The sequence below is a fragment of the Mustela putorius genome, unplaced genomic scaffold (genome assembly GCF_011764305.1).
Source record: "Mustela putorius furo isolate JIRA1106 unplaced genomic scaffold, ASM1176430v1.1 tig00003856_pilon_pilon_pilon, whole genome shotgun sequence".
NCBI classification, from domain to species: domain Eukaryota; kingdom Metazoa; phylum Chordata; class Mammalia; order Carnivora; family Mustelidae; genus Mustela; species Mustela putorius.
Window position 1 is genome coordinate 2,168,786 of NW_025422008.1, and position 15,035 is coordinate 2,183,820.

The 15,035-nt window shown below is 54.2% G+C and overlaps 2 protein-coding genes across 4 annotated transcripts; both read left to right on the forward strand.

Moving 5' to 3' along the window:
- Positions 1–1,662: 1,662 nt before the first annotated feature.
- Positions 1,663–4,748, forward strand: NRM (nurim). Of its 2 annotated transcripts, XM_004781596.3 has the most exons (4): positions 1,668–1,940; positions 2,511–2,707; positions 3,324–3,500; positions 3,862–4,748. In XM_004781596.3, exons 1-4 carry the CDS (start codon positions 1,808–1,810, stop codon positions 4,141–4,143), a joined length of 789 nt encoding a protein of 262 aa, XP_004781653.2. In that variant the 5' UTR covers positions 1,668–1,807; the 3' UTR covers positions 4,144–4,748. The 2 variants fall into 2 exon arrangements, with proteins under 2 accessions (XP_004781655.1, XP_004781653.2); XM_004781598.3 differs by lacking the exon at positions 3,324–3,500 and having other exon boundaries at positions 1,663–1,940.
- A 647-nt stretch (positions 4,749–5,395) lies between these two features.
- PPP1R18 (protein phosphatase 1 regulatory subunit 18) lies at positions 5,396–14,182 on the forward strand. Of its 2 annotated transcripts, none has more exons than XM_004781600.3 (4): positions 5,396–5,653; positions 6,701–8,345; positions 12,446–12,656; positions 13,299–14,182. In XM_004781600.3, the coding sequence occupies exons 2-4, from the start codon at positions 6,729–6,731 to the stop codon at positions 13,316–13,318; spliced, it is 1,848 nt and encodes a 615-aa protein (XP_004781657.1). In that variant the 5' UTR covers positions 5,396–5,653; positions 6,701–6,728; the 3' UTR covers positions 13,319–14,182. The 2 variants fall into 2 exon arrangements, with proteins under 2 accessions (XP_004781657.1, XP_012905983.1); XM_013050529.2 differs by having other exon boundaries at positions 5,398–5,653; positions 6,488–8,345.
- The last annotated feature ends 853 nt before the right edge of the window (positions 14,183–15,035 follow it).

Sequence of the window (15,035 nt, forward strand, 5' to 3'; positions counted from 1 at the left end):
AATCTTAAAAAAAAAAAAAAAAAGAAATGACAACACTGTCAAATTAGGGCAATTTGGAGAGAGTTTAATAAAGTGAAATTTACAAAGAAATTGGAAGAGTAGAGAAATCATAATGTTGCACTACTCCAGTACCTATAGCTCTATTGTGACCACCTCTAAGTCCTAGAGGTTGAGAGGAGGGAGCAGTTTTGCAGAGAGGGCTTCCTCAATAAAAGCTGTGATTTTCATTGATACAGTCCATTCAGGACAACCTCTTGAAGCAGAAAGCAGGGTGGAGGGTGCATCTGGAGAGGAATCATAAGATGTCTGGTAACAGTTAACAACAGCATTGATTAAGAAAGGAGGGTAGGAGTACTGAGTCTTGGGGTGGAGGAATGTAAAGGCTATGGGGTGCTACCTGGCAATTCATGAGCCGAAAGCATCCCATCTTGGTAAATTTTTTTTGTATTTCTTCTGTCTGTAAGCTAAAGGATTTCACTTAATGATGTCTAAGTTCCCTGCTATGGTCATAGCCACTGTGACTAGGTCCTTAACAACATGGTCTTTTTTTTTTTTTTTTTTTAAGATTTTATTCATTTGAGAGAGACAGAGAGAGCATGAGCGAGGAGAAGGTCAGAGATGAAGGAGACTCCCCACTGGGAGCCCAATGCGGGACTCGATGCCAGGACCCGGGATCATGACCTGAGCCGAAGGCAGTTGTCCAACCAACTGAGCCACCTAGGCGTCCCAACAACATGATCTTTAATTCTGATGGAGGAGGGGCACCTGGGTGGCTCAGTGGGTTAAAGCCCCTGCCTTCAGCTGGATCCTGGGATCAAGCCCCGCATTGGGCGCTCTGCTCAGCAGGGAGCCTGCTTCCTTCTCTCTCTCTGCCTGCCTCTCTGCCTACTTGTGATCTGTCAAATAAATAAATAAAATCTTTAAAAAAAATTCTGATGGAGGAAAACCTTTCTTTTACTTTGCTTTTCAGAAGTATTTGTAGGTATTACAAACAGGTCTGAAGGGAAAATATGTTTAGACAAAAGATCTTAGCGATTTCTCACTAGTAAGTGGGGTCAATCTAATAAGCTTGCAGAGTGAAGTCATAGATAGTTAATTATCACAGGCTTGGATAAAATTAACCTACTACAAAGTTCACAACAAATACAATTTTCTATCACAAATATTTTAACATTGTTACTCTCATGATTGCAAATCAACAACCTTTGGCATTATTAGAAATAATCTGTGTTACAGAGAAGTTTTCTGTCCTTGGCAAGTGGAGTGAACAAGTTACAGAATAAACATGGTAAAATAGTCACTAACTCTTTAACAAGATGTAAAAGGTGATTCAGAGCTTTGGGTTCTCAGTCTGGGTCAACAGTCTTCCGTTCTGTCGCCGTTTATTATTGAAGTGTTAACTGAGGCTTTGTAACTCTGACTCCGGCTAGATTTTCTGGCTAAGGTTACAGAAAAGGGGGGGTCATAATTCTCGGTTTCTACAAGAACCCTGAAAGAGAGGAACTGTCTTCATTTCAGCTGAGACAACTAGCCGATCTACGATTCAATCCACACGAAGGGCTATAGAGCCGCTGCCCTTTCCATCTGTCACTCGGAATTCTAACTTTCCCTTCTGTGACGCAGAGACTGCGGTCTGGGTAAAAGCCCCCGCGACCCGCCCAGCCGGCAGAAAAAAGGGCGCACGGCTGACCCGAACCCCGGCATTTGAGCGAAGGAGCCCCGCCTTTCCGGGCGGGACCCGAAGGGCGGAGCCTGCGGCCGCGGGAATCCCAAGCCCGCCCTCTTCCCCACCCCTCCGTGTGTCGCCATGGCCCCAGCTCTGCTCCTGATCCCTGCTGCCCTCGCCTCTTTTATCCTGGCCTTTGGCACCGGAGTGGAGTTCGTGCGCTTTACCTCTCTTCGGCCACTTCTTGGAGGGATCCCGGAGCCTGGTGGTCCGGGTGAGCGGGAGGGATCAAGGATGAGCTCTGGGGATGGAGGTGGAGCCGGACGAGAGGGAGGGAGGGCGGGGCTTGGAGACGAATGACAGGGCAAGTCCGGGAGAGGGAACTAGAACTGCGAAAGCTGGAGAAGCTTCAGGGCAGACCAGAGGGCTAAATTAGGAACTCAGAGATTAGCGGTTTGGAGAGAGCGCGCGCGCGCGCGCGAGAGAGAGAGAGAGAGAGAGAGAGAACGAGAACTGGGTGGGGAGGAAAAGGGCGATAAGCAGAGGAAAGAAAGTGCTTTAAAGAGAGGAATATGGAAGGAAGAGTGTTCGAAAGAGGGAGCATTTAGACCACGGAAACAAGAGGGTCAGTCCCCTCTTCAGCCATATTCCTCCCCACTCTGAAGGAGGCCTGGGGAAAAGGGAAGAAGCAGGGAATGGAAAAGGTAGGCAAAGCCTGGAGAGGAAGCATTAAGACTCTTGAAGCATTAAGGGGAAATGGCCTGGGGCCCCAAGAAGAGAGTAGGATAGGGGATGTTTCCCCTAACCCTCTTGATCTTTTGTCCCTTTCTTCAACTCCCCCTAGATGCCCGCCAGGGATGGCTGGCTGCCCTGCAGGACCGCAGTATCCTTGTCCCCCTGGCTTGGGATCTGGGTCTCCTCCTACTTTTTGTGGGGCAGCACAGCCTCATGGCAACTGAGACAGTGAAGGCGTGGATGTCTCGATATTTCGGGGTCCTTCAGAGGTCACTGTATGTCGCATGCACTGCCCTGGCCTTGCAGGTATGAGGCCTTGGCCACTGAGTCCCAAGAGAAACTGTCTGTGATAAGGGTGTCCTAGACTGGAGCGGCAAAAGGCCTTCTGAAAATGTGGGTTTAGGAAGAGAACTGAGGGTGTTGAGGACTCTCATCTCAGCTTTCATTCCTCTACAGCACATATTCTCCTTATCAAGAATGGTGTACCATTACTCATTCCCCAAGCAGATATGTGCATTCTCACCTTTGCAACCTTGTTCATGTTTTTCTGCTTGAGATTCCCCTTAGTGACATCTCTTTCAGGGCTACCCTTTCTTCGAAACCTCTTCCCTAGGTCTCAAGAGAAGGCTTCACAGTTAGCATTCACTTGTCTTCTCAGTGGGTGCTTGGTACTTTATGTACCTATCTGGTTACCCCCATCTGGTCTGCAAGCCCTCAGGGTAGATATAGGTCATCCTTACATCCTTGGGACCCCACCCTAGGACCCCCACTTAGGACCCCCACCACCCCTATGTGGTGACTTTTTGTGATGTTCATGTAGAGGTGGGGAGAGCTGCAGGCCAGCCTGGGTTGGGGGGCAGCCTCTGGGTCTAAGTCTTTCAAGGTAGGCTGCTGAGATACCCAGCCCCACATCCTTCCCCAGTTGGTGATGCGGTACTGGGAACCTGTACCTAGAGGCCCTGTGTTGTGGGAGGCTCGGGCCGAACCATGGGCCACCTGGGTGCCCCTGCTCTGCTTTGTGCTCCACGTCATATCCTGGCTCCTCATCTTCAGCATCCTTCTCGTCTTTGACTACGCCGAGCTCATGGGCCTCAAACAGGTGAGGCTCCCAGATTCCTACCTGAGACCTAGGATTCCTTCCAGAATGCCTTTTTCCCTTCCAAGGATTTCCCTCCTCCTTCTCTCATGCTCTTCCACCTTCCTCTTCTTTCAACTCCCTTACCTACCTTCCTTTCTTATAAGACAGTCTCCCCTCAGCGTTCTGTCAAAGGCCTGAAACCATGGGCCTACTGGGACTGGGGAAGGTTCATGAACCAGAGATGAGGATCAGGGGTCCTGGTCTCAGGAGGGTGGTCCTTGGGCCTGAGTTACAGAAGGGGAAGTTTCCTGGAAGGGGAGGAAAGAGATCGCTAAGTTGCAAAAGGGGCTTGATCCCATTTCTAAGCTGTTCTCCCTTCTAGGTGTACTACCATGTGCTGGGGCTTGGTGAGCCTCTGGCCCTGAAGTCTCCCCGGGCTCTAAGACTCTTCTCCCATTTGCGCCACCCAGTGTGTGTGGAACTGCTGACGGTGCTGTGGGTTGTACCCACCCTGGGCACTGACCGCCTCCTCCTTGCTCTCCTCCTTACCCTCTATCTGGGCCTGGCTCATGGACTTGACCAGCAAGACCTCCGCTACCTCCGGGCCCAGTTACAAAGAAAACTCCACCTGCTCTCCCGGCCCCAGGAAGGTGAGGCCAAGTGAGGAGCTAACCTGGTTCCAAGCCCGGCATTTTCTCTCCTTTAACATCCAGGCCCTGGCTGCTTCAGACCAGAAGCCGAAATTCATGGACTGAAGGGGCTGTCCCTTACCCTGTTTGAGCTTCCACTCCTTGGGCCCAGCACCATAACCTAAATTCTGAGTTTCAACCACTGGACTCCAAGATCTAACTTCTCACCAGCCTGGAAGAGGGGATAGGGAACTTACCTGTCTCCTCAGTTCAGGGCTTGACACCCCCCCCCCACAACATACACACCTTAAGAACCTCCTCATAAGGAAGAAGGGAGGACCTGACCACTTCCCTCCCACTGTTACTCCCTTCTGCACCTCAGGGATCCCCCTTCTCCTCCTCTGGCTTCCCCTTCTAGGAGTGGGACCAGGGTCTGCAGGTTTGATAATGCCTGCCCTCCAGGCTCCGAGTGCCAGCCCCCTGACTAGCCTTGCCTGCTCCTTAGGCGCTGGCCCTAGGCTCTGTCCTCTAACCTAGTTGAAAGGATCCTCTCGCTTTTCATTTTGGGTGACTAAGAGCTCTCTGCTCTCCCGAGGAACACGCGCAGCAGAAAAATAAAATTCAGCCTGTTTTTTCTACATATGGTATGCAGTCTATCGGTGTTTCTCTAGCTAGAGGGGCTGACTTTGGAAAGGAGGGCAAGCGGAGCCGGGCACATCAAACTGGAATCTGGGCAACCACCGCGCCCTCTGGCGACCGCTGCGGTCAGGCCCAACCCCGTTTCCCCAGAGAGGCCCAGTCCCCCTTCCTCCAAATCCCCCAGTTTGCCTCGCTGCAGAGCAGGGAACCCAAGGGAGACAGGTTGAAGGCAAACAGTGGGACAGCGGCTCTGCTGTGGGATCCAGTTCCCATAGCTGTTGGCTTCGGAGTACCTCTACTGCCGTCCCGTTCCCCACGGGCCCACCACAGCCTGGTGGCGGCCCCGGACCCCGCAGTAACAAAGGCCGGCCAGGGGAGGCAAAAGCGTGGGGAGGAGCAGCAGGAGATGGAAGGGCGGGCCCGGCTGTAGCAGCTGCTGCTTCCTCTCCAAGTCCCTCAAGGGGCCTGAGTCACGGGCGGCTGCCTTGGGTCGGCGAGCTCGGGGCGAGGGTCTGGACACCTGGGTTCTCCGGGGCTACGGAGAGGGAGCGGGGCGTGGTCCATGGGGACAGAAATTCAGGGCCAGGGATTGCGGCGGGAAAAGAGTCCGCGAGCCTAGTCCCACGCGAGGTCTCCAGAGCGAGGCTCCGCCCCTCGGGCCCCGCCCGCGCCCCCTTCCCACTCCGCATTGTCCTCAGACAAAGCGGTCGCCGCCCCCTGCCCGGCCCCCAGGTCTCTGTCTCGGTCCCTCCTCCTCGACTCCCCTCTTTCCCTCCTCCTCTCCTTCCCTCCTCTCCTCCCTCCTGTCTCCGGATCTCTCTCGGTCCCACTCTCCTCCTCTTCCTCTCTCCTCCCTCCGGACGCCAGGCTCCTCCGCACCCCCTCCCCTGGGAGCCCCGACGGCTTGTGAGTTGACTGAGGGGCTTCAGACTTGGGGAGGGGGTGTCTCCTGTCTCCCGTCCCCGGTCCGGACCTAGGGCTGTCTCCTCTTTGTGACGGGATTGCCTGTCCGAGCGGTCCGAGCTGGGTGGGAATGGCCGGCTATGTCAGGACTCCCCGAGAGCAGAGACTCAGGCATAGGACTGGCAGGCTCGGATGAGCGGAGCCGTGGAGAGGGTACTCTGCACGCCAGGGTCTCGGGCTCGGCGGGTGGGAGAGGCAGGTGGTGGTGACGGGACCGGGTGGGGGTGGACGCCAGGGTTCTGGGAACGTGCTGGCAGCCCAGACACCCGGGTTCCGAAAGTCCCCAAGGGAGGGTATTTCCCCCGAGCTGTCTGGGGGCGGAGTGCAGGGTGGCGGCTGGGGGGCCGGAGAGGCGTGGCCGGAGTCGAGCTGGGAGGGGAGCCGGGACCTCCCAGGCCCGCGCTGAGACGCTCCCGGCGGCTCCCGCGGAGCTCCATTTCCCCTCTGCCCCCTGATTCCCCCGCTCCCCTAGACCTCTCCACTCCCCGCCCCTCCTCACCGCTCCGACACCCCCTCAAGTCCCACCATCCCCTCTCGGGCGGGATTCCCTGATCTCCCTTCCCACTCTAACCGCCTCGGGGTAACGGTGGGGAAGCCTCGCCTGAACCCTAACACCCCCTATCCCTCCCGGCCTCTCTTTTCTCTCTCTTCTCTCATTCCGACTTTTTCCGCCCTTCTCTTCTCTCACATCCTCGGGACTGTCTTTGATACCATTAATCCTGTGCTGCCAAATCTGACTCCTGCGGCTTTGCCCTGAATCTCTCTTCTTCCTCTCAGGGCCACGACCCCACCCCCACTTGGCCCCCAGCCTTTTCACTTTTGTTTTCTCCTTTCTTTGCCCTCCATCTTCTCACTCTTTCCCTCTGTCTTTACCCTCAGCTCCTGTGCCTATCTCTGTGTCCCACCTCTCCCCCCTCTACTTCCTCTCCCCCCACCCCCAGTTTCACCTCTGGGCCTCTGGAGCCTCTCTTTCCTGTTCTCTGGCCCCAGCACTCCCTACCCTCACCTCAGCGCGACCATGGCCACCATCCCAGACTGGAAGCTACAGCTGCTAGCCCGCCGACGGCAGGAGGAGGCAGCCCTTCGTGGCCGGGAGAAGGCAGAGCGGGAGCGTCTGTCCCAGATGCCAGCCTGGAAGCGGGGACTCCTGGAGCGTCGCCGAGCCAAGCTTGGTCTGTCTCCTGGAGAACCTAGCCCTGCACCTGGGACTACAGAGGCTGGACCTCCAGACTCAGATGAGTCGGCTGTCCTCCTGGAGGCCATTGGGCCAGTGCACCAGAACCGATTCATTCGGCAGGAGCGCCAGCAGCAGCAGCAACAGCAGCGGAATGAAGAGTTACTTGCAGAGAGAAGGCCTGGGCCTTTGGAGGCCCGAGATCGGAGACCCAGCCCTGGGGAGATGCGGGATCAGAGCCCCAAGGGAAGAGAGTCAAAAGAAGAGCGGCTCAGTCCCAGGGAGACCAGAGAGAGGAGGCTGGGGATAGGGGGAGCCCGAGAGTTGAGCCCCAGGCCTGTAGAGGCTTGGGACTGGAGGCAGAGCCCTGGAGAGGCTGGAGACAGGAGCTCCAGACTGTCAGAGGCCCGGAAATGGAGGCTGAGCCCCGGAGAAACTCCAGAGTGGAGTCTGAGACTGGCAGAGCCTGGAGAACAAAGCCCCAGGAGAAAAGAGGTGGTGGAAAGTAGACTGAGCCCTGCAGAGTCTGACAACCAGAAGTTGGGGCTGACAGAGTCGCATAAATGGAGGCCTGACTCTGGAGAGTCTCAGGAACAGAGTTTGGTACAACTGGAGGCATCAGAGTGGAGGCTGAGCTCAGAAGAAGAAAGAAAAGACTGTTCGGAGGAATGTGGGAGAAAAGAAGAGAGACCAGTTCCAAGGCTGGCCTCAGAAGAGATTACAGAGCTGTCAGAGACCCTGACAAGGGAGGCTCCAGACAGCAGCTCCAGAGAAGTGGAGGCAGGAGAGCAAAGGCCCACCCCTGTGGAGGATGGTGAGAGGAGCCTGAGGCTGACAGAAGGATGGAAATGGACCCTGAACTCTGGAAAGGCTCGAGAATGGACACCCAGGGACACAGAGGCTCAGACTCAGAAACTAGTCCCCCCAGAGTCTGCTGAGAAGTATTTGGGGCCTCTTGGTACTGAGGCTGGAGAAGGGGAGGCTGAGAAGGAGAAGGCGGGGGCTCAGGGCAGGCCTCTGAGAACCCTGCAGAACTACAGCTCTGTGCCCTCCCCCTTCCCACCAGAGGACGCTGGGACTGGAGGCTCTAGAAGGCAGGAAGAGGAAGCAGTGGATCTCCGGCCCCCACCAGCTGCCCCTCTGTCTCCCCCACCCCCAGCCCCACCTGCCCCCCAGCCCCCTGGGGATCCCCTCATGAACCGTCTGTTCTATGGGGTGAAGGCAGGGCCAGGGGTGGGGGCCCCTCGCCGCAGTGGACACACCTTCACAGTCAACCCCCGGCGGTCCGTACCCCCTGCAGCCCCCACCACTCCTGCCACCCCAGCCACAGCTGATGCGGCAGTCCCTGGAGCTGGGAAGAAGCGGTACCCGACTGCCGAGGAGATCTTGGTTCTGGGGGGCTACCTCCGCCTCAGCCGCAGCTGCCTTGTCAAGGGGTCCCCTGAAAGGCACCACAAACAGGTAGGGAGCAGCCAAGTCAGACTTCTCAGAAGCCTGCTCCTCAGTTCTCTCTGGCCTTTCTTTTTTATATCCCCGTATTCTTGTCCTCCTCTATTCTTTCTTGTGAATTCCTGCCACCACCCTTCCTCCTCTATACACACCCTTCTTTCTTGTAGAGCTCATTTTCCATTCATTTCCAAGCCCAAGGATCCTGCCCCAAATCAAGTGCTGTCCATGGGTGTGTCTCACAGGGTGTGCCCAGGCTGCTCACTTGTCATCCCTTCAGGCTCTGGGTCCTTCCTCCCCACCGCTTCAGCTCCCCCTCTTCCCCCCGCAGTCCCATTTCTTCCCTTCCTTTCCTCTGAGTCTGTGACCGAATCTAGCCCTTCTGGTGGGAGACCTGAACCAAGGCTACAGCCTAGAATCTGTGAGAGCAGGGTTTTCAGTTGAAAGCACATACAGCCTTCCAGTGGAGTGAATGTTGGGCAGGAACCCGGCAGAGGCACAAGGGGTGGCTTTGGGGTAGGGAGAAATGGCAGGGAGAAGCGAGTGGAGAAGGGTCTCAGTCCCAAGGCAAAGAGGGGAGAGCTGAACAAGGGGACATCCTAGGATGGGGGCAGAGGAATGGAATAGGGCTGGAGGGCAGAGAAAAGACTTCTGAACCCCGAGTCAGCTCCATGGGAGAGGCGCACACAGAGGCCATTTGAAGTGGGTGACCTCAGGGTTGCACACCCTCAGCTGGGCCACTGCTTTAGACAGTGCTCCCTTCTCTCTTGGGACAAGAAAAGCCTTCTCTTCTTCCAAAATCTGCCCCCCCAACTCCTCACTCCCCTTCTTCCTTCCTCCCTGGGCTTCCCCTTCCTCCCTAGGACTGCCTCAGCAGTTGGTTTTCCCCATTTTCCCCTCTCTTCCTGCTGCCCTGGTCTCTCCCTCCCTTTGGGTAGCAAAAGAGAGAAGTGAATTTGGAGGCACTGTGCTGAGAGCAAGGAATACAATGGGAGTTGGGGACAGGGGTGGGGGCTGAGGCCAGCAAAGGGTCAGAGGTTAAAACTGGAAAAAGGACAAGGTGCAGGAAGTGGGAGCAGCTAGGCTTCTTGCCCTGGCTTCAGCCCAACCCCTTCCTTACACACCAACCAGTTTCCAGCTTGCAAATCTCTAAGGAGAGAGAGGTCCCTGCAGGGACAGGGAAGCCCTTCCTAGTCTCCAGTCCTCATCTCACCTGACATCCTCAGATTTGGTTTTCTTGTGTGTACCCTGTCAGTGGGAAACCACAGGGACCAGAGACCTAGATTGAGCTTTCAGGTCACTTGATTCCCCCAATTCATCTTCATGTGGAGCTCAGGCTCCCACACCTGAGCTGTGGTACCTGAGTCTGTCCTGAGCACTCTGACTGCTACCAGCCCCTTTCCCTTTGGGCTGGGCAGATGAGAGGAGGTAGGTCAGGAACTGCCAGCATGAGGTGTTCAGACAAGTCACTTCCTACTGAGGTTGGCCTGTGCCTTTGGGGAGGAAGAGCAAAGGGAGGCATGAAGTTTGGGGCCCAAAGCTGGGGCCCATATGAGTGCAGGGCAGGACCTTTCATAGTGACCCTACCTAGGTCAGGGAGTAGGGGAGCCGGAAGCAGATCACCCAAACAGGAAGCCTGGGGTGGGGGCCGGAAGGCTGGTATGGCTGAGTGGGGAACCGCTGGGCCCTGGGCCTGCCAGAACCGCTCAGGATGTGGTGAGAGAATAAGGAAGCCCTGGCTGCTCTGGGGGTGGGGGTGGGGAGAAGCAGCACAGAGTTTTCTAGACCCAGACACCTCCCCCTCCACCCTGTCTCAGGCCTCCTTCCCTCTCTGCACCCTGCTCAGCAGGGACTAGCATGCCTTGTCCCAGCTCTGACCCAACCCACTTGCTGGGAGACCACAGGACTGCCCTCCCCCATAACTTCTGTTGGCAAGCTAAAGCCATCAAACATATCCTTGCCACGGGAGAGAAATCCCAGCCCTGCCCTGTGGCTGGTGCCCTTCCCTAAAGGCCCAGAGATGGGCTCCTCCCCTCTCTGGCCCCCTTAAGACTTTATATAGCTGATGGGAGTGGAGCAAGTGAGTCACACCCCTCTGTTTCCTTACACCCCCACCCCACCCCCAACTCCCATGCAGGCTGTGCATTCCTGAGAAGTCCAGTCAGAAGTTGGGGGGGGGAGGGGGGGAGGGGGCTCTGAAGAGAAGCAGGGTTAGGGAAGAAAGACAAACATGACTGATAGCAAATAAAATGAATCCTTTTTCAGAGTGGATAATAAATTGTAGAGCTTGTTATCCCAAAGGGGATGTGAAAAGAAAACAAATGGGTCCCCAGAAGTCTGAATAAATCTGTCAGTAACAGAACCAGAAGTGGTCCCTTTTGAACAGCTGGAATGTAAGGGATCTGGCTGCTGTCACTCATCTCTACCAGCAGTTCCACAGACAGTGTGCCTCCCACATTGTTCCCCAGTGTTGATTCTCTGTGGGGACCACTGTCTGAGGTCTGGACCAACCCTTCCTTACTCCCTGTAGCAACTTTCATGCTCTTATGGACAGCAGACAAAAGATCACAAATAAGTAAATTCTCTGGTACATTAGAAGGTGGTAGGTAAATGATTAAGGCGGCGGGGGTGGGGTGGTGGTTAGAACAGGGAAAGTGGAACCTTGAGGGCCAGAAAGTTGGGGGAGTGAATATGAACTTCAAATAGGGTGACGAAGACAGGGAGCCACAGGGATATTTGGGGAAAGAGCGTTCCTGGTAGAAGGAATAGCCAATGCAAAGGCCCCAGAATGGGAGTGTCCTTGGTGGGCTTGACGAGGGTGGCCAGAATGGGAGCAGATGCCTGAGAGGTGAGGTGGGATGTGACACAGTGGAAATACCCTGTGCGCCTTAGGCTCTAACTTTTCCTCCCAGTGAGATGAGCCAGTGCATGGTTTGGAGCCAAGGAGGCGGAGTTCCAGCTTCCCTTGGGGACCCAGGTTTCGCATTCCTTACAGCCTTTAGCATCCACCTGTCCAGCCACCCCTACCCACCCACCCCAGCTGCACTCTTCTCACATCCCAGCCCATGTGGAGACACAAGGAAGCAGAGCCCAAGGTCCGAGTTTCCCAAACAGGTGCCTGGGAAGACCTGAGTAGATCATCTGGACCTTTCCAAGTAGTTCACAGGGAATCCTCCTGTTTGTCTCCTTAATTGCTTCGGCTCCCAGAGGTAATCCCACTCTGCTCCTGCGCCCTGAGCTTCTTAAAAGGGCAAAGGGGAAGGGTAGAAAGGCGCTGAGAACAGCTGGGCCTCGCCTGCTCTTGGGACAGTGTGTTTGTGGGTTTTCTGCTCTCTCCAGGTCCCCTCTGGCCTTTTGCCTCTGTCTCTGCTTGCCTTTCCTGGTGCATTCTCCACTGCAACCTGTGTTTGCATGGACTTTCCTCTTTGCCCTTGTCACCCCGCCTAGCTGTACCTTTCAGGGACTTAAGGGCCCATCTCCCCTGTGTGTTAGGGGAGAGTCTGGTTTCCTCTGGGCCTTTTGGTAGATCTCTTCTTCCCTCCCAGGCCCCAGCCCCACTTTGTTGTTGGTCCACTCCAGCTACAGGAGAAGAGTGAGGGGAGCAGGAGGGCACCGGTGTCAGAGTCCGGGGTTTCCCCAGGAACTTCAAGGAGCTGGGGTGTGGAAACTAATGGCTTGGCTTGGCTTTTGCCTGGGACTGCCTCCAGCCAGCTACTTCCTGCCAGGTCAAACTTCCCTCCTCCTCCAGGAAGCCTTCCTGGTTCCCCTCAGGATGCCCAAAGAGTCAGTTCTGATTACAGGAGTTATCTCCATATATTTTCAATTCTTTTTATCCTTCCACCACCCGCAGTCTAAAGAGTTGGGACCCAAGTCCTGTATTAATCACTTCTGCCACCTCTGCCCCAGCTCAAGCCAAAGTCTGATGTTTTGGAAATAAGATAGAAGAAGGAAATTATGGGATTAGAAAGCCTGTATCAAAAGGAAAACTGGACCCCTGGAACCTCGGGCAAAGTCAGTAGGGTGCCCAAATCCAGCTCCCCCCCCTCCCTTGCATTTGCTCCCCGTACTAAATTCTGGGCCTCCCCGCAACCGCACCCCGTTCTCTCCCACTTCAGCTCAAGATCTCCTTCAGCGAGACAGCATTGGAGACCACGTACCAATACCCCTCCGAGAGTTCGGTGCTGGAGGAGCTGGGCCCGGAGCCTGAGACTCCCAGTGCTTCCAGCCCCGCAGCGGCACAACCCGACGAAGAGGAGGATGAGGAGGAGCTGCTGCTGCTCCAGCGGGAGCTCCAGGGCGGGCTGCGCACCAAGGCCCTGATCGTGGGTGAGCTGAGGCTCCGCCTGTCCGAGGGCACCCCCTGGTGCTCAGAATGGGCACTGCGGTCCGGGAGGGAAAGGGAGGAATTAATGTGGGCGCTTCGAAGAGGCTTGACGGGATCTCTAGCCCCACCCACTCCTTTACAAATGGGGAAATCGAGGTCTTGGGAAGTGAGATGCACAGGGGCTCTCCAGATTTCAAAACTAGGAATCTTTCTGAGCGCAGTAGTGTGGTTAAAAATACAGGGTGTGGATCAGACAGGCCTGCATTCGAATTCCATCTTGTCTCTTGCCTGTGGTGTATGTAACCTCCAGGAAATCACCTAACCTCTGGCTTCCGTTTATTAATTCTGAAATGTGTTTGATAATAACCACCTCCTGGGGTTTCCAGGAGGAATTTTTATGAAGCATCTTGGAACTCTGGCTGGACATCAAATTATTTCGCCCTATCTGGGGTTATTGTGTGATTAAAAGAGTTGTGAGAATGCCTGACACAGAATGCAAGTCACATGAGTGATGGCTGCTGTCACTGTAGTAGCAAGCACTTGGCTTGGAGGATATTATAAGCCTTACGTTCAGTGTAGAGGGTAAGTGGGGAAGGTAGGAGGCCCTCACTCATTCCCTACTATTATTGCTTCCTCTCCCACAGATGAGTCCTGTCGGAGGTGACCTTCTTTCAACATAGAGTCTATACCCTGGTTTCCCGGAACTGAAGATCCTGGAGCCCAGAAGACTGAGAATAGAGAGACCCTGAAAATGAGCTTGGCAGGGAAGGGCAACCGATATCTTCCAACTTGCTTTCCTCATCCTGTTTTTGGGGGCAGAGCTAGTCTCCCAGTTTCCACCCTCACCAAAGGTCCCTGGTTTGAGTGTGTCGTGCTGATGGCATCCTAGATGATTCAAACGTGAGCATCAAGTCCTGAGGAGGATCACAGCACTCACTGGGGCTGGAGGTGGAGTACCTCCTCCACCTCCATGGGTGGGTTACCCTCTCCCTTCAGCTTCCTTGACTCCCAACCATTCCCTGGGGGCTCTTAGGATTTAAGTACTCTTCCTGGGCAGCCTGCCCCCACTCCATTTACAAGCCCCTCTCCTTCCTATTCTGTAGGCCACTGCCCTTTTGTTTATACCTCCTGCCTCCTCTCTTGACCACCAGCCTGGTTTACAAACCCCATTAGCTCCCAGCCCCACCTGTCAAAGTCCCAGGTTTACAACGACACCTACTTGTTGAATCCATGTGGAACCCTCTCCCTTGTCCCTGGCGCTTGCCTCATTGGGGGTGTGGCTTCCTCCACTTTTGCTCAGTATTACTGTACCTTAGTTTTCCCCAAGAAGGAAGGCTGGGGATCTTAGACCTGTACCCCCCATCTAATTATTTAATTCTGTTCCTTCCAGTGGTCCACAACTGAATTGAATTGCAAGGGTGAGGGGCGACTAATAAGGCACCTCTTCCCCATTTCTCCTTCCTTATCAACTGCCTGTTTTGTTTGTTTGTTTTTTAAGTTTTCCTTAATAAAATGGAGTTCTCTCCAACTCTCCTGCTGCTTTTCCTTCTTTAGAAAAAAAGTGTGGGTGGGGGAGGCTGTCTGTTCCTCATTCCAAGTCTCTCCCGTCTTCCCACTGGCCATGAAGAGGTAGTGGCCATGGCTGCGGGAGGGAAAAATGGGGATGAAACAGGAACTCAGCATTGACATGAAGAAAGGGCTTGGGAGAGCCCCATACCTGTTTCTCAAAGGACTGGCAGGAAAAGGACTGGTTTGAGGAAGGGTAGGAGGAATCCACTAAGCTGGAAGTGCCACAAGAGCAGACTATTTCAGCGGGGTTTAATGAGGCATCCCCATGCCTTGCAAAATTACTCCTAGTGCACTTGCAGAGTTATTACCAGAATGAATGACTGAACAAATATATGAATAGATGAAAAAAGCTAAAATACTGGAAGCAGAGGACACTCTGAATTGAAGGATTCTAGTATTTAGAAGGCTGCTAGAAGCAGCCAGCTTACACTAACTAGTGTATAACAATCGCTAATCTAGGGGCATTTATTCCAAGACTCAAGACCATAAATAATAAGTCTAAAACTGCTGCAAAATATAGTGTATGTAGAGAAGGGCAGTTTCCTGAAAAACAGTCTCTGAAAGACCATGGGTTTTATATTTCTCAAGGTTTAATTAAAAACCATTGATAATTCAAGGCTTTGTTGCCCAACTATAGTTCACTGGGAGATTTTCCCATTTCAAAGAATTTCTTTCTTCTACAAATGTGGCAGATCTATAGTTCACTTATCAGGGTTTTGTTTGTTTGTTTGTTTGTTTTGTTTTTTTCCCAGTTTGCTAGGGTAGTAAAGACAAGTTTGAGTAGTTATAATCCTACCACTACAGGAATTTTC